Below are 22,175 nucleotides of genomic sequence, written 5' to 3'. Positions count from 1 at the left end.
AATATTGACACTGACAAGAGGGAGACAGTCGCTGAGAATTGTGAATTCTGGAGTCTGAATGTTTGGAGGGACCATTGGAAGAGACGAGCAGAACCAAACATCTCAGCTGGCCGAGACAAGGGCCCAGAGAAACCAGAGGCTGGAAAATTGTGCGCATCCTCAGCCCAGAGACTTCCCCAGCAGCAAATGCGACAGAGTCTGCCGTGCCAGGACCGGGCTCCTGAGCCACATCAGCTGATGCTTAACAGAGTTGACCACCATGGTGAAAACCATTGTCTTCAGAGATGGAAGGCTGTCACAGATGTTTGAATACACAGGCTTTCTCTTCAATTGGCTCCTTGGTTTAAATTTGAATGTTATCTGGATAGAATCTTGAGAGCCAAATTTAAACCCCCACCAAGTGTGGGTGTGGGTCAGGTGGTGAGGGAGATGAAACGACAGAGAGAGGGTAGGGCTACATTTCTGACCCCAACATTTTTACATCCTCATCTACAGACATGGGAAGGTTCACTGCCTCAGAGAAATGGAGGGCGAAAGTTATTCCCTCTGACTTTAGGGGAGAGCCAGAGTCAGAGCATGACACAACGGACCGGCCCCGAGAATATAGGCCCTCCCCCGAGGTCGCGTGCGCCCGCCGATCGGTGGCCCCCGATCATGGGCCTGGCCATCCTGGAGGTCCCCCCGTGACTGTTTCTCCCAGCCCCCACCAGGCAGCCGTGGACTGTGTCCGCAGCCGTCACTCGGAGTGCCCACCAGGTGGAACCATGAGTGAACCACGCCGGCGGGAACTCGGCCAATTGCTGGCGGAGAATCGCTGCGGGGGCCTCTTTCAATAGCCCCCGACTGGCGCGTGTTGACCGCGTGCACGCGATTGGCAGCAATTCTCCAATCGCAGGTCTGACGCCCATTTTCCGTCCCCACGCCGAGCACGATTGGAGCGGGGAGGCTCGGAGAATCCCGCCCCATGTTCCAAGAGGAACTCAATTGTTTCCCCCACCTCCAACATCATGGCGGAAAGCTACAATTACTGTGCTGAATTAAAATTGCCCCTATGTTTCCGCGAGGAACCCTCGTCTAACAAAATATCTGTGCAGGGAGCATCAAAGCACCTCCATTTTGGTGGCACATTGTGTCTGTGAGTGAAGTTTCCCAACCTTATGTGGCAATTTATCATTATTAATCCCAACATAATTTTGAAATGAGCAGCAGGAGCCTGGAGGTTGAAGTTCCATTGGAGGGGAGGGGGAGGGGGCTGGGGTCGGGGTTCCTAATCTCTTGACATAACATCAAACTAAACTCCATGGGAGTGATGTGTGCGATAGCAGAGGATCAGAAAAACCCCTGTGGATATTACTGAGACAAGTGATTGACCAAATGGAAGAATTTGCCGAATGCGTCATTTACTATTGGTTGATAATGGCTTTGGGAGAGACGAGAAGGTGGGCTGCCTGTCCATTCAGCTGGAGATTGTAACTTGATGATATAAAAGGGACAGAAAAGAAAAGGGAAAAATATATATATTTACATGAACTCTTCATCAGAGTAGATACAGTGCTAAAAATATGAGTTCATGTTTCAACGTGAAAGTTTGCTCAATGCTCAACTATCCAATATATTTTGTTTAATCAGCAAGGTGAAGGTTGGAAGCTGCAATTTGTTTGATGTTTTCCATTTGCTCAGTAGGATAAGGAACATTTGCTACGTGAGTGTTTTAGCAGGATGCGGGGTGGGTGGTTACACACATATTTGGAGATGGCCTTTCAGCAGAGAAAACAGTAGGAGAATTAAGGGCAGGATTTTCTCCGTGGGCTTCAAGAGTCAAATGGGGGAACCTCAAGGCCGCACTGTGTCAACATCTTGGGCTAGACAGAATAGATACGGAGAAACTGTTTCCCATTGTAAAAGGATCAAGAACGGGAGGGCACACTTATACGGTGACTTGTAAAAGAAGCAAATGTGATGTGAGAAAAATCTTTTTCGCACAATGAGTGGTTTGGGTCTGGAATGCACGGCCTGGAAGTGTGGAGGTGGTAGGTTCAATTGAGGCATTCAAGAGGGCATTCGAAGATTACTTGAATAGAAACAATGTGCAGGGTTACAGGGAAAAGGCAGGGGAACGGCACTAAGTCATGATGCTCATTTGGAGAGCTGGTGCAGACATGATGGGCCAAATGGTCTCTTGCGACGAAACAATTCTGTGATTCTGTGTGAGGAACAGTCACTCGACTGTGATTTTCCCCATATTGGCCAATTAGTGTGCAGAGTGCGGGCTCATTGTCCAATTAAGGAGGGCTCTCGATGCTGGAGGACCAATAGGAGACCCTCTAGCACTGAAGAAATAGTAGCTAAATGTCAAGTAACATTCGCACCACACAAGTGGCAGACAATGACCATCTCCAGCCATCTCCCCATGACATTCAATGGCATTGCATTCACTGAATCCCTCACTATCAACATCCTGGAAAGTACCATAGACCAGAAACTTAACAGGCGATATAAATACTATAGTTACAAAAGCAGGCCAGACGTTGGGAATTCTGCAGAGAATAATTCACCAAGCCCAAAGCCTGTCCACCATCTACAAGGCACAAATCAGGAGTGTGATTAAATACTCTCCATATGCCTGGATGAGTGTAGCGCCAACAACGCTCAACACCCCTCTTGTCTAACAGGGTTACTCACTGTGTTGCTAAAGGGAGTGCTGTTTATTGAGCAGGAGTAAGGATTATGCTCTGGGCAACAACTGATTTTGTGTTTATTCAACAGAGGAAAGGTTATGCAGAGTGCATCCTTGCCGCACGTTTGCATATTCACAGGGTAGGGATTAAGTCAAATGTCACAGCAGTTGTTGCATTTGCTATATGATGACTTCCTGTTTATTCAACAGGTTAACAGTTAAAGACAAATTATAGGTGGTGGGAATTGTTTTGGAGTTTTATCTTGCCCAAAATACAGATTAAGAAAATTAAATATTTAACCAGGATGCAAATACCCTGCATTTGCAAGTACTGAAACAGAATTGCCCAAAACATTTGTCATTTGACTGGAAGTGCACAGAAATGGCGCAATGCCCAATGAGGCCTTGACAGTGAAGGGAACAAGACAGCTGCAGAGATACCAAGCCCAATCGCTGCCCAGTCTATATACGGACTGTTCTAGCTACAGTTGGCTCAGGTAGTTGGAAGCTCTCTATTAAGGCCTGGACTTCCACTGGCGGAATCCTGGTATTCCGGAGTTGCACGGATGCCGTGCAGGTATATTACAGAATGCGAACAATGGCTTTGGCCTGCGTTTGAAGCTTTTTTCCATTCAACAACGTTGACATTGCTGACAAGGCCAGTATTTGTTGTCCACCCCTAATTGCCACTGAGAAGATGGTGGTGAGCTGCCTTCATAGAATCTCTACAGTGAAGAAGGAGGCCATTCAGCCCATCAATGCTGCACCGACCCTGTGAAATAGTACCCTACCTAGGCCCAATCCCCCACTCTATCCCCGTAACCCCACCTAACCTTTGGATACTAAAGGACAATTTAGCATGGCCAATCCACCTAACCTGCACATCATTGGACTGTGGGAGGAAACCGGAGCACCTGGAGGAAACCCACGCAGACACGGGGGAGAAAGTGCAGACTCCGCACAGTCACCTAAGGTTGGAATTGAACCCGTGTCCCTGTGAGGCAGCAGTGCTAACCACTGTGCCACGTGCCGCTGGAGCAAGTGCAACTTTTTGCATAAGCCTCCCTCGGGGAGAGAGTGGGGACTGTGAAAGTGTGCTGTGATACAGGCCATAATACTGACAAACAGGCGTGTGTTCATTCACAGCAGCTGCCTTATAGGGCCCCCAATTTAAAGTAGACAAGGGTTAATAAGGGGTTGGTGTTGAACAGCCGAGACTCGGATGAGTGAATACAGTGAGGGCAGCTGCCACCTTGGCAATCGAATGGTGCATCCTGGATCAACAGGACAGAAGGGAGAAGATGGTATGAAGGAGGGAATTCAATTATACAGAGAAACTGGAGATGCTGGGATTTTTCTCTTTACAACAACTTTATATAGCACCTTTAGTGTAATGAAATATCACAAGGCGCTTCACAGGAGCAACATAAAACAAACTGAAGCACATGAGGAAATAGTAGGTCAAATGACTAAAAATTTAGTCAAAGAGGTATGTTCAGAAACATAGAAAATAGGAGGTGGAGGAGGCCATTCGGCCCTTTGAGCCTGCTCCGCCATTCGTTATGATCATGGCTGATCATCCAACTCAATAGCTGAATCCCGCTTTCCCCCCCATGAGCTTTAATCCCCTTCGTCCTATGTGCTATATCTAACTGCTTCTTGAAAACATAAACCGTGGGATTCTCCGTCGGCGGGATACTCCGCATCGCCGGCACCGTACACACACCCGGGGTTTCCTGACTGCATGGGATGGCCACAATGGAAAACCCCATTGGCTGGCTGCCGGAACGGGGGATCCGCTGCCAGCGGGGGCGCGCCGCACCGGAAAACATGGCTGGCGGAACAGAGAAACGCGCCCACAATATTGTGGCCTCAACTACCTACGGTGGTAATGAATTCCACAGGCTCACCACTCTTTGAAGAAATTTCTCCTCATCTCTATCCTAAATGGTCTACCCCTGGTAGTCCTCAGACTGTGACCACTGGTTCTGCATACACACACCTTTGGAACATCCTTCCTGCATCTACCCTGTCTGGTCCTGTTAGAGTTTTGTAGGTCTCTATGAGATCCCCCTCCTAACCGATTCACTCTCTCCTCATTCACCAGTCCTGCCATCGCAGGAATCAGTCTGGTAAACCTTCGCTCCCTCTATCGCAAAAACTTCCTTCCTCACATAAGGAGACCAAAACTGCCACAATATTCCAGGTATGGCCTCACCAAGGCCCTATATAATTGTAGCAAGACATACCTGCTCCTGTACTCAAATCGTCTCGCTTTGAGGTCCAGCATACCATTTGCTTTTGCCATGTGTTATAATCCCAATGGAGGTCCGGGGATCAGGACTATATGATTTCCCGTGACCTCCCCGGAATATTAACTTTAAGGCAGGTGTTGTGTTATGCTGCTCCGGATAACATAAGAACATAAGAACTAGGAACAGGAGTAGGCCATCTGGCCCCTCGAGCCTGCTCCGCCATTTAATGAGATCATGGCTGATCTTTGTGGACTCAGCTCCACTCTCCGGCCCGTACACCATGTCCCCGAATCCCTTTATTCTTTAGAAAGGTATCTATCTTTTTCTTAAAAACGTTTAAAGAAGGAGCCTCAACTGCTTCACTGGGCAAGGAATTCCAGAGATTCCCAACCCTTTGGGTGAAGAAGTTCCTCCTAAACTCCTAAATCTACTTCCCCTTATTTTGAGGCTATGCCCCCTAGTTCTGCTTTCCCCGACCAGTGGAAACAACCTGCCCGCATCTATCCTATCTATTCCCTTCATAATTTTATATGTTTCAATAAGATCCCCCCGCATCCTTCTAAACTCCAATGAGTACAGTCCCAGTCTACTCAACCTCTCGTCATAATCGAATCCCCTCACTCTGGGATCAACCTAGTGAATCTCCTCTGCACTCCCTCCAGTGCCAATATGTCCTTTCTCAGGTAAGGAGACCAAAACTGAACACAATACTCCAGATGTGGCCTCACCAACACCCTAGACAATTGCAGCATAACCTCCCTAGTCTTGAACTCCATCCCTCTAGCAATGAAAGACAAAACTCGATTAGCCTTCTTAATCACCTGTTGCACCTGCACACCAACTTTTTGTGACTCGTGCACCAGCACACCTAGGTCCCTCTGCACAGCAGCATGTTTTAACATCTTACCGTTTAAATAATAATCCATTCTGCTGTTATTCCTCCCAAAATGGATAGCCTCACACTTGGCAACATTGAATTCCATCTGCCAGACCCTAGCCCATTCACCTAACCTATCCAAATCCTTCTGCAGACTTCCGGTATCCTCTGCACTTTTTGCTTTACCACTCATCTTAGTGTCGCCTGCAAACTTTGACACATTGCACTTGGTCCCCAACTCCAAATCATCTATGTAAATTGTGAACAACTGCGGGCCCAACACTGATCCTTGAGGGACCCCACTAGTTACAGGTTGCCAATCAGAGAAACACCCATTTATCCCCACTCTCTGCTTTCTGTTAGTTAACCAATCCTCTACCCATGCTACCACTTTACCCTCAATGCCATGCATCTTTAGTTTATGCAGCAACCTTTTGTGTGGCACCTTGTTAAAAGCTTTCTGGAAATCCAGATATACCACATCCAGATATACCACATATAACACAGGCTGCTACTTGATGCAGTCTTAACTAAAGGATGCTCCGGACTCTGAAATGAGTTCAACGTGTTTATTGAACTATTAACACAGTTCTCAAATGAGTTCGACTCTCTGCTAATCTAACTGCAGTAACTCAGTCTAACTGTACCAGCTTGCTCTAAGCCACGTGCTGGGGTGTGATGCTGCTGATCAACCCTGTCTAACTCTCTAGATGTCTGTCTGTGTAAAGAGGCAGGGTGTGAGTGCCTCATCCCTTTTATAGTGTTTATGTCATGCCCCTTGTGGTGATGCCACCTCTGAGTGTCCTGACTGCCCATTGGTTGTGTCCTATTCTGAGTGTTCATTGGTGGCATGTTTGCATATCATGACAGCAGGCAGGCCTTCCCCTTTAAGCAGAGCCTCAGTTATATAAAAAACCCGACCCTAGCTGCAGGTCGGGGAAGGAGACCCTGAGATGCGTGGAGGAGCATTGTAATTGTATCGAAATAAACCTTGTTCTGTAATGGCTACTTTTGTCTATGCGTTCTGCCTATCGCGGATTCAACACCACGGGGGGATTCTCCGGCCACGTTCGCCTGGCGATTGGAGAATCCCACCTGAGGTCAATGGATTTTTCCATTATCAGCGTCTTGCCCGTCGAGTTCTTGCGGCAGGCGGGGAGGAAGAATCCAACCCCATGGTCTTCCCTGCTTCTTCTGCCAATCACCTTAAATCCTTGTCTTCTGGTTACCAATCATCCTGCACTTAGAAGGTTTCTTTGAAGACCTCTGTGAAGTCTCCTCTTAATTAGCACATCACTGGCAGGAGGGAATGCAGGAGAGATTTACAAGAATGTTGCCAGGGCTTGTAAATTGCAGCTACTTGGAGAGATTGGATAGTCGGGTGTTGTGTTCCTTGGAACAGAGGGGCGATCTAATAGATGTGTCCAAATTTATGAGGGCCTAGACCGGGTGGACAGGAAAGAATTGTTTCCCTCAGCTGAGGGAGCAATTACCAGAGGACACAGATTTGTGGTGATTGGTAGAAGGATTAAAGGGAGCATGGAGAAAATCTTTTTCACCCAGGGGATGGTGGGCATTAGCAATTCACTGCAGTGTTTGAGGCTGAAACGCTTAACTCATCGAATAGGTACCTGGATCTGAATCTGAACTGCTCTAACCTGCAAGTCTACAGACCAAGGGCTGGTAAGTGGGATTAAAATGAGCGGCTAGTTTCTTTTTAAAATGTTTTGGCCGGCACAGACATAATGGGCTGAATGGCCTCTTTCTACATTGTAACCTCTCTATGGTTTCTCTGCTCAAAGGAGAAATTCCAGCTTCTCTAGTCTCTCTTTCGCTATTAATGAAGCTAGAAATTTTATGCAATACATTAATAACCGCATCAACTTGTTCTGCAGCCCTTCAAGATTTGTTTGCATAATCCCATAGAATCTCTGCAGTGCAAAACAAGGCCATTCAGCCTACCCAGTCTGTACCGACCCTCCGAAAGCACACTCTACCTAGGCGCACTCCCTTACCCTATCCCTGTAACCCTGTGCATTGATTATGGCCAGCTTCCTCTGTTCATGACTCTTCGTCACACTAACATCCTTATTCCTGCCCATTTTACCATTCTTTCTATGTTTCAACCTTTCCTTGAAGTAAATTAAGATGGCTGATGCTTTTACAGGGGAGCTACAGTGCAATTAAGTTTTTTTTGCCTTTAAATCTTCTTTCTTCCTCCCCATCATGCTGTCTCAGCATTTGAATATCTTTTTTTTTTAAAGTACCCAATTCATTTTTTCCAATTAAGGGGCAATTTAGGGTGGCCAATCCACCTACCCTGCACATCTTTTGGGTTGTGGGGGCGAAACCCACACGGGGAGAATGTGCAAACTCCACACAGACAGTGACCCAGAGCCGGGATCGAACCTGGGACCTTGACGCCGTGAGGCAACCGTGCTAATCCACTGCGCCACCGTGCTGCCCCCATTTGAATATCTGAGGAAAAGGCTATGACAGGTTTGGAACTTGCTGGTATGTGGCCTATTGAAGCTGTTCTTTGAGTAGCACTCTGATCCTTTGATCGAAAGCAGATGTTTGAAGTGCAACCAAAACAATTCCCCTGAGGTGTTATGTGTCATGAAATCATCAATCTGGGGCGAAATTCTCTGGAAACGGCGCGATGTCCGCCGACTGGCGCCCAAAACGGCGCCAATCAGACGGGCATCGCGCCGCCCCAAAGGTGCGGAATGCTCCGCATCTTTGGGGGCCGAGCCCCAACCTTAAGGGGCTAGGTCGGCGCCGGACGAATTTCCGCCACGCCAGCTGGCGGGAAAGGCCTTTGGTGCCCCGCCAGCTGGCGCGGAAATTACATCTCCGGGCAGCGCATGCGTGGAGGGAGTCTCTTCTGCCTCCGCCATGGTGGAGACTGTGGCGGAGGCGGAAGGGAAAGAGTGCCCCCACGGCACAGGCCCGCCCGCGGATCGGTGGGCCCTGCTCGTGGGCCAGGCCACCGTGGGGGCACCCCCCGGGGCCAGATCGCCCCGCGCCCCCCCCCCCACCCCCCCAGGACCCCGGAGCACGCCCGCGCCGCCTTGTCCCACCGGTAAGGTAGGTGGTCTAATTTACGCCGGCGGGACAGGCATTTTAGCGGCAGGACTTCGGCCCATCCGGGCCGGAGAATCGGGCGGGGGGGCCCGCCAACCGGCGCGGTGCGATTCCCGCCTCCGTCGCATCTCCAGTGCCGGACACTTCGGCAACTGGCGGGGGCGGGATTCACGCCAGCCCCCGGCGATTCTCTGACCCGGCGAGGGGTCGGAGAATCTCGCCCCAGGTCTTTATTAGAAGGAAGACGGCCAGTAATTTGAACCCACTTTCGCTTCGAGTGCAAAATCCTGCGAGGAACCAAAACCGAGAATCTCGCCGGTGGGATCTCGGGACGCGATTGCCCCTGCCCTCCCGGCAGTGATCCAACGAGGTTCCAAACCAGGAAAGTTTACAACTGTTTTTTTAAAACGGTAGCCAGACAAAGAGAACCCACCAGCGGGTGCACAGATAAGTACAGCCCCCCAGGGGGGAGAGGAACATTCCCTGGCACTGCCCATATCACCCTGGCACTGCCAGGGGGCCGCTCTGGGGAATTCCTTGGGGAGGGGGCTTCCAGTGTCCGTGATGGATGGGGGGGGTTCCCTGTGTACGTTTTGGGGAATGTCCCGGGAGGGGGGTGGGGGGTTGCCATGCTCGTGGGTGGGTTCCTCTTTTCTTTTTAACCGGAGGTCGGGGTGCACTTTGCCAGCATTTCCAGGCCCTATCCCACCAGCACGATGACATGGGACACACCTCCAGGATTTTTTTCTTCTAAGTGCTGGGCTATACGGTGATAAACGCCAGCTGTGCTGTCAGTGAGCTGTAGGCCCCTTTTCTCACCCGAGCCAACACTTAGAAGAAAAAAAGGGAACTTCCGCCCAATCGATTTTATCATGCGGAGTGCACAGAGTAAATCTCCTCCTGGAATTTCAACAAATTCATGAAATGAATATAGTTATTGCAGTAATGAAGGGGTTAAGGGATTAGCTTGACTTGGCTGCAGACTCCCATTACAGCCTCTACTCTGAGGTGTTGAGCAGTACGGTAACAGCCTCACCCATTCAGGCCTTTTACCATAAAACAGGCCGTATGTAAGGGGGATTACGAGGCCCAGACCAAAGATTCCTGCTAGTATCTGGGCCAAAATGAAAACACTGAGTTCTTTCAGGCAAAATTGTACTGAGAATAAATGGACTATTGGTGTTTCAATGCTGCCCTATCTCCGGGAAAAGGCCCATGGAAATCAGTGGGCGAAAATGAACTGAAATTCAAGCTAGAGTTTGCATCTCAGCAATGCAATGGAGAGAACTTAGAAAATATTTAAGATTCATACAAGTGCTTCTTTCACAATAGAGGCAACAAATTGAATTTGTGAGGCAGCAGCTGTCCTTAGAAATCTGTCTCAGTGTGCTTTACCTCTGGAATGTTACATAATGGCTCTATAACTTTCAAAAAAACACAGAGAACGGGCACAGTGTCCCTCAGCATGATGTCGCTGGGCATTGTTCGCTGCCAATACGACTGCTTAAAAATTCAACCTCGAGGCGTAGGCATTGGTGGCAAGGTCGGCATTTATTCCCGTAACAGCCTCCCCGAACAGGTGCCGGAATGTGGCATCTAGGGGCTTTTCACAGTAACTTCATTGAAGCCTACTTGTGACAATAAGCAATTTAAAAAAAATTTTTTTATTGCCTATCCCTCTTTACCCCCAAAGGATAGGGGTGGATATCTGTCTTGAACCTCTGCGGTGATTTGATACAACTGTGCGGCTTGTTAGGCCACTTCAGAGGGCAGCTAAGATTCAAGCATATTGGTTTGGGGCTGGAATCTCATAGAACGAGGACAGGTAAAGACCCCGGGTTGCATTCCATAAATAATGGCTGGAATTCTCCAGTCATTACGATTCACCTTTCCCACCGGCAATGCACCTCCGCCAGTGGGTTTCCCAGCGCCGTGGGGTGGTTTCGATGGGAGACCCCATTGACAAGCGGCGTGAAGATAGAATTCCACCTCCACCAAACGGAGCACCGCCGGGAAACACACGGCTGGGGACCAAAGAATCCGACCCGATGTGAGTGATCTGTTGGATTTTTACGACAGTCCAGTCAGTACCAGTTAAGATACTTTTATTAAATTCCTAGGTAGGCAGAGACAAATTTAACTACCTAGAACCAGGGGTTGGTGTTTAAAAATAAGGGTCGGTCATTTAAAACAGAGAGGAGGAGAATTGTTTCCCTCAGAGGGTTGTGAATCTCTGGAACTCTCTTCCTCAATAGGCAGTGAAGCAGTGTCTTTCAATATTTTTAAGGCAGAGCTGCATAGATCCATGATAAGCAATGGGGTGAAGGTGGGAATGTGGAGTTGAAGTTAGAACCAGATCAGCCATGACCTTCTTCAATGGCAGAGCAGACTCCAGGGGCCAAGTGGTCTACCCCTGGTCCTAATTCATATGTTTGTATGTTCATGACTAGCCAGCTGATCTATTATCACAGCATTCTGTATTCATCCAGAGGTTAAAGAGTCACACAGCAAAGGGACGGTGAATGCCGACACAGACTGGTTGGGTTGAATGGCTAGCCTCTATCTTGTAAATACCAGGGATTGCTACATATCTGGGACTGTGGGTCACATGCTTCGACATCTGGGTGCTGAGTTCTGTTGGCAACACAGAAAAGTGAAGGTCAGCTTTAATTTATCTTTTGAGCTGTGGGTTTGTATGTACTCCAGCTTAAAATCTAAACTTGACATCACCTCATTACTATTCGCTAACCTACCTCCTCTTCCCTTTTGCTCTTTCCAACCTGGCCTGCACCAGGAGTCTTGGCCTTTTACTTTACCTGAATAAGAAAGTGAGCCCTCCTCGACAGTGAACAGAATTGGGCAAGATTTTAACCCACTCAAAAACCGTCCAGTGGGACAGAGTTTTAATCTGGCCCGGTGTATTCACAGAATCTAGAATTTGCAGCTCAGAAGGAGGCCATTTGGCCCCTTGAGTCTGCACCAGCCTTTGGAAAGAGCACCCTACCTAAGCCCATACCTCCACCCTATCCCCGTAGCCCAGTAACCCCTCCCAACCTTTTTGGACACTAAGGGCAATTTAGCATGGTCAATCCACCTAACCTTCACATCTTTGGACTGTGGGCGGAAATCGGAGCACCCGGAGGAAACCCACGCAGACACAGGGAGGATGTGCAGACTCCGCACAGACAGTGACGCAAGCCGGAATCGAACCTGGGACCCTGGAGCTGTGAAGCAACTGTGCTGACCACTGTGCTACCGTGCACCGTTTGATGGAGGTGGAATTCTATCTTCCCGCCACTTGTCAATTGGATTTCCCATCGAAACCATCTCACGCCGTCAGGAAACAGTCTTTGGAATTCTCTTCCTCAAAAGGCAGTGGAAGCAGAGTCTTTGAATATTTCTAAGGCAGAGCTGGATAGATTCTTGGTTAGCATGGGGGTGAAAGGTTATCAGGAGCAGGCGGGGAGCCTGACACCAGGGAATACATACAGAGAGGCATGTGTGACTTCATTTTTGATGTGTCTCAGTGACCCGGTATGATCCCAGGGAGAAAATGGCCTCCCATGGAGGTACAAAGATATAGAGCAGAAATGAGCAACAGACAGGAAGCAAATTGTGGAAAATGACACTCAAACATTTGGATCAGTCTTTACAGAGTTATTTTTAAATAAACTTTGATGCTGGACAATTAATGTTTCCTGTAAAATCCAATGAGGTTACACACTGTGACATCTGCGCTGTGTGACTTACAGCTAATAAGTCATTAGTGGCAGGCACCAGGCAGGTGGTGGAACAACGCTGGAAGTGAAACCATGCAGTCCATTTGAGCTGGGAGGCCAGATCCAGGACCACTGGAACCTGGCGCATGGGGATGGCTGCTGGCCTCTGAGAGGGCTCATTCGGACGGTGTTTGATGGAAAATAACTGGCTGCTCAGCTATAAGATCACAACCAGTGCTCGAGCTCTCTGAGAGTGCTGCTTATTACAGACAGTACTAGCATTAGCGTCTTTCAATATCAAAATAGCTTCAAAGTCTTTCACCAAATTAATGACTTTCTTTAAATCGCAGCGACTGCTACGTTTTTGACAAAGAGACACGAGCTGAATCACCAGTCAATTTGCTTTGATAATGTTAGTCGAGGAGTCACCATTCTGCCGACATCTGCTAGCCTCATTGGGAAGCAAGCTTCCCAGAGGATTCCTTAAACAGGCGTTGGACCATAATTAGTATACACAAGACGCCTAATGCCTACTTTAGGCAGTCACCTGCCCAGCCTCAGAACTGGCCCCAAGCAGTGCAGCGGCAGGCCCAGTGCGTGGGCCACCCTGCTGCCAAGTTTGTCAGTATTGTACCCTTTGGACTCCTAAAAAATTTCTAACCTGACAAGTTCAAAAATGAATCTCAAATCGGATTTTTAAAATATCCCATTCCAACTTCTTTCCACGTTACTTAAAAGGTGCTACACGATGTTTGCCCGTTTATTTCTGGTGCCTTAAGCAAATGGCTATTTTTCACAGGAGTGTTAGCTAGCTCTTTGATGTTGAGTGGGATGAGCTAACACAGTCAAGCCTGATCCTGTCCTAACCTGGGGCAAAATTCTTCGTAATCGGCGCGATGTCCGCTGACAGGCGCCAAAAACGGCGCAAATCAGTCCGCATCTTGAGGGGCTAGGCCCGCACCAGACTGATTTCCGCCCCGCCAGCTGGCGGGAAAAGCCTTTGGTGCCCCGCCAGCTGGCGCGAAACTGACATTGCCGGGCGGCGCATGCGCGGGAGCGTTAGCGGCTGCTCACGGCATCCCCGCGCATGCGCAGTGGAGGGGGTCTCTTCCACCTCCGCCATGGTGGAGACCGTGGCGAAGGCGGAAGGAAAAGAGTGCCCCCATGGCACAGGCCCGCCCGCGGATCGGTGGGCCCCGATCGCGGGCCAGGCCACCTCCCCCCCCCCGGGGCCACACCGCCCCGCGCTCCCCCCCAGGACCCCGGAGCCCGCCCGTGCCGCCTTGTCCCGCCGGTAAGAGAGGTGGTTTAATCCACGCCGGCGGACAGGCATTCCAGCAGCGGGACTTCGGCCCATCCAGGCCGGAGAATCGCCGGGGGGGGGGCCCGCCAACCGGCGCGGCCCGATTCCCGCCCCCGCCGAATATCCGGTGCCGGAGAATTCGGCAACCGGCGGGGGCGGGATTCACTCCAGCCCCCGGCGATTCTCCGACCCGGCGGGGGGCCGGAGAATCTCGCCCCTGGTCTGTACACATAAACACGCACACACACATACACTTTCTCTTTTCAACAGGAATTCTTGGATAGCGAAGTCAAACCCATCCTTTTCCCAGGAAGAATAAATAACCCCACCCAATTAAAACACACAGAGGTAGACTATGGGCTGCAATTGTTGTCCCTTGGGTGCGTTGACCTGGTTAACACCCAAAGAACCAAATATTTCCCATGTGAATTTGTTCAATGCCTCAAGCAGGATATAATTGATATTGCATCAACCATCATCAGTAATTCTGTTCAAACAACATATCAGATGAGTAATAAAAATAAATTGTAAATGTTAAAAGTAAATATTAATTTTAGACAAGTACTACATTGACATACAAATTGGACTGCTGCTGATAATATTGCTGCCAGCCATGTTTGGTTTACACAATCTGTACTGAACTAAAGAGTCACCTCTCTCTGAAGCAGGAGAATTATTTATTATAGATGCAATTATTGCCGCTGCTATAATTTATATTTTCCTTCCCAATTTTATTTGTTTTTTCCTCTTTCTCGAGGTTTCCTTCGGCCTGGTGAGGCTCAAACCTCCAATTATGCTGTTTTATCCCCGTTGCTAGGAGACGTAAAGGACCAACCCTAAGTTACTCTTGTGGTGACTTATTTATTTTAAAGTCCAGTTAACTATGGCTGGTTGCTAAGTTTGTCAATGATGGCTAGAAAACCACAGACGTCATGAAATCAGCCTTCTTTCAGGATATATGTTTTGTATTACGCCTTGATAAATAGGTACCTTCTGAACAAAAGCATTCATTTGCTGTTTGTTTCTAAGAAATTGGATATTCTGAGTGCTTCATTTTCTTCCCCAGTCCACAATGTGGGATGATCCAGGTTCTCTCCATTCATCTGAAAGGTGACAACTCTGACAATGCCAGGCTCCCTGAGCATTTGATTGTTTTTGCATATCTTCACAATCTTCTCCCTTGGAGGATGGTGAACAGCATTGGAAGGTTTGGATAACAACCTGTCAAACTGCATCCTATGGCCAACAGTGGGACTTGAACCCAGGGCCTTTCAACTCAACTGAGACACAAGACGGCAGTACTGTACTGGTCTGTCAGCCCAGTATCAATCCATTGCAGTGGAAATGGACTCACCATCCTCACTCAGCGGTGAGTGTGCTACGTCTGAGACCACTGTTGAGAGATCGCCGGGCTTCTCCCCTACCCGGCGGGGCGGGGGGTCCCGGCGGGATGGAGTGGCGTGAACCACTCCGGCATCGGGCCGCCCCAAAGGTACGGATTTCTCCGCACCTTTAGGGGCCAAGCACTCACCGTGAGGGGCTAGGCACGCGCCAGGGTGGTTTCCGCTCCACGGGCTGGCGTGGAAGGCCTTTGGCACCAAGCCAGCTGGGGCCGAAAGTGCTTCGCCAGGCGGCGGAAGTCCGCTGGGAGCGTCAGCGGCCGCTGGCATCATCCCTGCGCATGCGCAGAGGCTGTGGCCGAGGCGGAGGGAAAAGAGTGCCCCCACAGCACAGGCCCGCCCGCAGATCGGTGGGCCCCGATCGCGGCCAGGTCACCGTGGGGGCGCCCCCCGGGGCCAGATCGCCCCGTGCCCACCCCCCCCAGGAGCCCGGAGCCCGCCCGCGCCGCCTAGTCCCGCCGGTAAGAGAGATGGTTTGATTCTCGACGGTGGGACTGGCATGACAGCAGCGGGACTTCAGCCCATCGCGGGCCGGAGAATCGCCGGGGGGGGGGGCCCGCTGACCGGCGCCGCGCGATTCCCGCACCCGCCGAATATCCAGTGCCGGAGAATTCGGCAACCAGCAGGGGCGGGATTCACGCCAGCTCCCGGCGATTCTCTGACCCGGTGGGGGGGCGGAGAATCCCGCCTATATGAAAACTCCAACCAATTTTATGCATGAAAATTTCACGTTTCGATTTCATAAAATTGCAAAGTAAATACAGGTGAGAAATCGGTTATTCAATCCATTTTACCTAATCCATCCATAAAGACAAGTGAATAGCTGTCTCACGTCCTCAACTGATTTCAGAATTAATCAGTGGTTTTTCAAATCTATTATACTAGGTGACATCCGTGGATCAGTGATAATGCTCTTTGCCTCTCAATTAGCAATTTATGGGTTCAAGTCCTACTCTGGGGACTTAAACACATAATCTAGACTGACACTTCAAATGTGTCACTGAGGGAGTGCTGTACTGTTGAAGACGTCATCTTTTGAATGAGATATGAAGCCCAGGTTGGCTTCTCAAGTGGATATAAAGTATTTCTGGCACAATTTGAGGAAGAGTAATGCCTTTGCCAATATTTATCTCTCAATCATATGTCTAAAACAGATTACCTGGTCAATAATGTCATTGGTGTTTGTGGAAACTTGCTTTGTGCAAATTGCTTCCTACATTACAACAGTGACTACTCTTCAGAAGTACCTGATTGGCTGTCAAGCACTTTGGGATGTCTTAAGGTTATGAAAGGTATTATAATCCAACCCAAGTGCTGATCACACTTTCACTGAAAATGGATAGAAAACGGAAACCATACTGAACTAACTTATAAAGTGATTTGATGGTTATGAAGTAGATTTATGAGTCCAGTTTATCAAAGGAATGTATGGAATTTAATCCAGCCCGACCATAGCAGGGAACATGGCAGTTGGGCCAGTTAATCTTTGGAGAGGCTGTGTGTCAGTCTGCTGGTGATGTGATAACCTACCACAATTAGTCAGAGACAGGAAGGGGCCAATGCGAGGAACTCATCCTCTCCCAGCAAGTTATCAATTAGGCTCAATAATGAGAAAGTTTATTTGTCTTAGTTTTTTCACAGGATCCGGGCATCTCAAGCAGGCCAGCATTTGTTGCCCATCCCTAATTGCCAAACATGGGGCGAAATTCTCACCAAACGGCGCGATGTCCGCCGACTGGCGCCCAAAACGGCGCCAATCAGACGGGCATCGCGCCGCCCCAAAGGTGCGGAATGCTCCGCATCTTTGGGGGCCGAGCCCCAACATTGAGGGGCTAGGCCGACGCCGGAGGGATTTCCGCCCCGCCAGCTGGCGGAAATGGCCTTTGGTGCCCCGCCAGCTGGAGCGGAAATGACATATCGGGGCGGCGCATGCGCGGGAGCGTCAGCGGCCGCTGACAGTTTCCCGTGCATGCGCAGTGGAGGGAGTCTCTTCCGCCTCCGCCATGGTGGAGACCGTGGCGGAGGCGGAAGGGAAAGAGTGCCCCCACGGCACAGGCCCACCCGCGGATCGGTGGGCCCCGATCGCAGGCCAGGCCACCGTGGGGGCACTCCCCGGGGCCAGATCGCCCCGCGCCCCCCCCCAGGACCCCGAAGCCCGCCCACGCCGCCTTGTCCCGCCGTTCAAAAGGTGGTTTAATCCACGCCGGCGGGACAGGCAATTTATCGGCGGGACTTCGGCCCGTCCAGGCCGGAGAATCCAGCAGGGGGGCCCGCCAACCGGCCCGGCCCGATTCCCGCCCCCGCCGAATATCCGGTACCGGAGACTTCGGCAACCGGCGGGGGCGGGATTCACGGCAGCCCCCGGCGATTCTCCAACCCGGCGGGGGATCGGAGAATGACGCCCATGAAGTGTTTGCCAGGCCAATTGATGCCAAATATCCCTCAGCCACCAGGATTTTGTGTGGATCAGGAATTAAGTGACTTTCCCTTGTCTCCTGAAGGACCCCCTGTTGGGTTTGCTAGTGGCCTACCAGGAGTGGGGGTCCCTCATTGTCAGGCATTCTCTGCTCTTGCCTCTGAAGCCCCTGCCCCCGCTGTAACCCTTTCCCCGTGACACCCATCCCACCCTCACTCACCTGTGTGCAGAAACCCAACGATGATCCCCCTGGTGAAGTCCTTGGGGCATTAGTGGCAACACTCACCACTCCCAGTGGCGCAGCCGACGATGGAGACCACCCAGCCTCTGGTTGACTGGCAGCTCTGTGCGTGCTGAACTTCCAACCCGGTGGTCCTATTTCCCGGGGAATGCCCAGCCTGGCCAGTTTAGTGCCAAAGAGACACGGAATTCAGTCAGGCCCCTCCCAAGGAAGAGACCCAGGTGTACTGTCAGCTTGTCAACCAGTGGCCGAGACCCCCATTGCCCACATTAAATCCAACCCAATGAGATAATTCTTTATGGGCCAATGAAATATTATTCTAGTTGTGAGTAAAGCCCTGCTTACCTTATGGTGAGTAACCTTTAAAACATTTGTGCAGTGCTCAGCTGGAGACACAGTGACCCTAGAGAGCCTCCAGGAGGTACTCTAGTGACTAGGAAATAAATCTGACTAAAAACAAATAGAGTCCATTCTGGGCAGGGTTAGCAGGGTCGCGAGGGAGGGCTCTCCCAGGATCTACTGGCCGCGTCGCGCCCCGACCCAGCGGGACGCGGCCGGTAGATCGCACCCAAAGAACATTCTTTATTGACATTGGTGCTTTTCATGAAGGAATATTTTTGTCAATGATTTATTAATACTAACGGGAGATCTGCGTTCGGGTCAATCAGTTGAGGTCTGCAGCATGACCTTCAGTTTCTACAAGAGGTGAGATGTGGCTTCTTGTGCTGACTCACCAGTGCATGCAATTGAAGAGCTGGAAAACACGGCATTTGCTTTCCCCAATCCTCGCCAAGTCATTCTATAGAGAGGCAGGTACTTAACATTTGTGTAATACTTTATCACATCGCTCCAAACTGCCTCATACTACCTCATGTTTAAGCAGAGTGATTTACTTAATTAGTGATCAACAGATTCCCACCAACATCAAGTGGCTAAATGATCAGTTGATCTATTTTTATGCCAGTTTTACATGAAGGAGAACTTCAACAGAAGATCGTCAATGTGTTCATGAAACAGAGGATTAGTCAGCTTAAAGGCACGATTTAATGGAATAAAACAGAGTTCCGTGTCAAGCGCATTTGGCCAGGTGTTTCCCGGCATTGGCACCTGAGTCAATCCCTTCCCACAAGCAAAGCAAATGAATGGTTTCCGACACTTGTGAATTCGCTGGTGTTCAGTGAGGAAGGATGGAGACTTAAATTTCTCTTCTCGGGTTGTGCAGCTGAATGGCTTCTCCTCAGTGTGAACTCGCCGGTGTAACCGAAGGGCAGATAACTGAGTGATTCCTCTCTCACATACGAAACACCCGAATTGACTTTCCCCAGTGTGCACGCGTCGATGAATTTCCAGCTGGGATGAAGAATTGAATCCTTTAAACCTCTCCTCTCACATTTTCCACGATTTCCAGGTTGCCAGGCTGGCAGTGGCAACGTGGCATCAGCAGTACCAGGGTACCACCCTGCCCAGAGGTCAACCACCTAGGCACCTCCAATCGCCTGGGAGAACCCCCCAAGTGTTGTTCGTATAGTGGGTCCACATTGGTGGGGACCTGTGCTAAACGGCACTCACTCGGGGTCTCCGAGACGAGGGGTTAGATCCCTCGTATTAGGTAACTCCGGCGAGACCTTACTCAAGTGAGCCTGACTGCACTCTTTTAATATGCAAATCTGGCCCTGCCCATTGTGGGCGGGATCCAGATGGCGACGTCTTGCGAGACCCTGTTAGATCTTCGAGGCGCATTAATCTCGCAGAGAGGCCTCCCGCAAGATTTACCAGCATGTCTCGTCCCGAGTCGGGTGCGACGCAGTCGTTAGATCACACCCCAAGTCTCAGTTTAACGTTTCATTTACTGCACTAAAGTGTCAACCTAGTTGAAGCCTACAACTGTCGAACTCGGACGTGAATCAATGAACTTCTAATAGCAGACACAATTGTAGGACCAACTGAGGTAAGGCTGACAGCTGGAAGTAACTTTCATGGACTGGGTGAAATCACCATATGATTCATTCCCGAGTTCACATAGGACAAGAACTCCACTGTCAGAGGTCACTTGGCCACAGTTCAGCTCAAGTAATTTGACAAAGAAATCTTTAGTGTGTACCTGTTTAAGTTGCAATGAGTGCAGGGACAACATTTGTTGAATCCGTTGTTCGGATCACCAGACCATGGAGGAAACTTTCAGCAGCTGGCTGCCTGTTTATGGCCTGAAAAATGAGCAACCAGCACTTGAAAGCCTGGTGGCGACCTTGTGCACCCAGTTGCCCACCTGAGACATTTATTTAGAGGCAGGACTTTAAAAAAGGCAGCCAGCACTTGTGCTCAAAACAGGCAGGAGGCTGTTCAGAGATGTTGAACGGGGTCCTTTGTTTATTCGAAGAATTCCGGGTTGCTAATTTCAAGAAGAAATAGGTGAAGCATTTTCAAATACCAGTCCCATTTTCCCAGAGGTTGAGAGGCCTAACCAATGTTCTTTTAAGGAGGCATGGTGGGGAATATGTAAGTAAAAAGAAAATTTGATGTTATTTAAAAACTAAGGGCAGGATTTTCCGGTCTCTCCGGCTGGCAGGAGCTTCCGGACTGGCCGAGGTCAACGGAGGTTTGAATGGCTCGCCGCGTTTGCCGCAGAGGACTCCGCCACGGCAAGTCTGGAAAACCCTGGCCGTAGTTTTTAAAAATTCAATCTTGGGGCGTAAATGTTGCTGGCTGACAAGACCAGCATTTATTACTCATCACCCTTAATTGCATTGTCACGGTTAAGATGAACATCGCATTTTCCCAAATGATTTCTGAGTTAATCAGAGTTTTGTTCCACAGGCTGCAGAGTCCTGATAAAGAGTCGCCCTCTCAAAACACTTGCTATCTCTTCTCTTTTCAAATTTTCCAAACTGTTTAGTTGCAGCATTCGTTTTTCAAATTCCAGATTCCCAGAACTCGCGTTTTTAAACTAAATGTGCACTTGGCTGATAATTTGTGACGGTTTCTCACATGTGTATCTGTGCAAACGTTCATTTTAATTTTATCTCTTTCAGAGAGTGGTATCTGAATGGGAACTACCTGGTGATCATGGCAACCTTCTCTGTCGTTTTGCCTCTGGCGCTAATGAAACAACTCGGTTAGTCACAGGAACAGAATCTTGTGTGTGTAACATTTCTCTGAAATAATCTGACAAAATCAGCCTTCTTTGCCATCGATGAATGCATCACATTGAGATATTAGATAGAGGTAGAAATTTGTAAAACACTTCCACTGAAGATAATTATCGAGCACGATGGCCACACTGGTTAGCGCTGCTGCCTCATGGCACCGAGGACCCGGGTTCAATTCCGGCCTGGGGTAACTCTCTGTGAGAAGTTTGCACGTTCTCTCCGTGTCTGCTTGGGTTTCGTCCGCGTGCTCCGGTTTCCTCCCACAGTCCAAAGATGCGCAGGTTAGATGGATTGGCTATGGTAAAATTGTCCTTTTGTGTCCAAAGATGTGCAGGTTAGGTAGGGTTATTGGGATAGGGTGGGGGATTGGACCTAGTTAGGGTTGGTGCAGACTCGATGGGCCAAATAGCCTCCTTCTGTACTTTAGGGATTCCCTGATTATATTGTTTAGGGAATTAAACAGCTATACAAAAGCAGAATACTGCGGTTGCTGTAAATTAAAATATAAACAGGAAATATTCAGCAGGTTCTGACAAAAGGTTACAAACCACAACACTGGGCTGGATTTCTATGTCCGGCTTAAGAAATGCAAGTCAGACCATTTCCTAAGTTCGGATACCTGAGTTTGTCACCTTTGTCTATACCTGCCATATTTCTGACTTCTTGAGATTTGAATGGGCATGGTTAAGGATTGCTAAGTTCCAAGGCTGCATCAGAGGAGTGTAAGAGCCATGTCCCCATATCCCCGATGTATTCTCCATAACCACTCTCCCAATATGCACAATGGGCAGACCTCATGATAGCTTTGAAATGGATATATTTTTAAAAACTAACAATCTAATTTTATATTCAAAGTCACTTCATACTGATAAAAAAAACTGTCTTGCATAAAACCCATTCAAAAAATGTAATTGCCTCAAGAGGTCAATCTGTTGCACAAATAAACATTTAGCTACCTAAGCATCAAAAACAGGTAATCTGTTAATAACCTAACAAAATATGAACACTGTTCCCTGCTGAGATAAGTGAATCTGGACCTTTTGAAACTAAACCA

General features: G+C 49.3%; 1 protein-coding gene across 2 annotated transcripts in view; it reads left to right on the top strand.

Annotated features, from left to right (window-relative positions):
* The window catches only part of slc38a3b (solute carrier family 38 member 3b), a 143,395-nt gene that overhangs the window by 75,246 nt on the left and 45,974 nt on the right, over positions 1–22,175 (top strand). For both annotated transcript variants that reach the window (XM_072472904.1, XM_072472905.1), the window contains exon 8: positions 21,005–21,087. In XM_072472904.1, the coding sequence (XP_072329005.1) occupies positions 21,005–21,087 (83 nt within the window). The remainder of the gene's footprint in view (positions 1–21,004; positions 21,088–22,175) is intronic.

This window comes from Scyliorhinus torazame, chromosome 13 (assembly GCF_047496885.1).
Source record: "Scyliorhinus torazame isolate Kashiwa2021f chromosome 13, sScyTor2.1, whole genome shotgun sequence".
NCBI classification, from domain to species: domain Eukaryota; kingdom Metazoa; phylum Chordata; class Chondrichthyes; order Carcharhiniformes; family Scyliorhinidae; genus Scyliorhinus; species Scyliorhinus torazame.
This window is presented reverse-complemented; position numbering and strand designations above follow the sequence as displayed.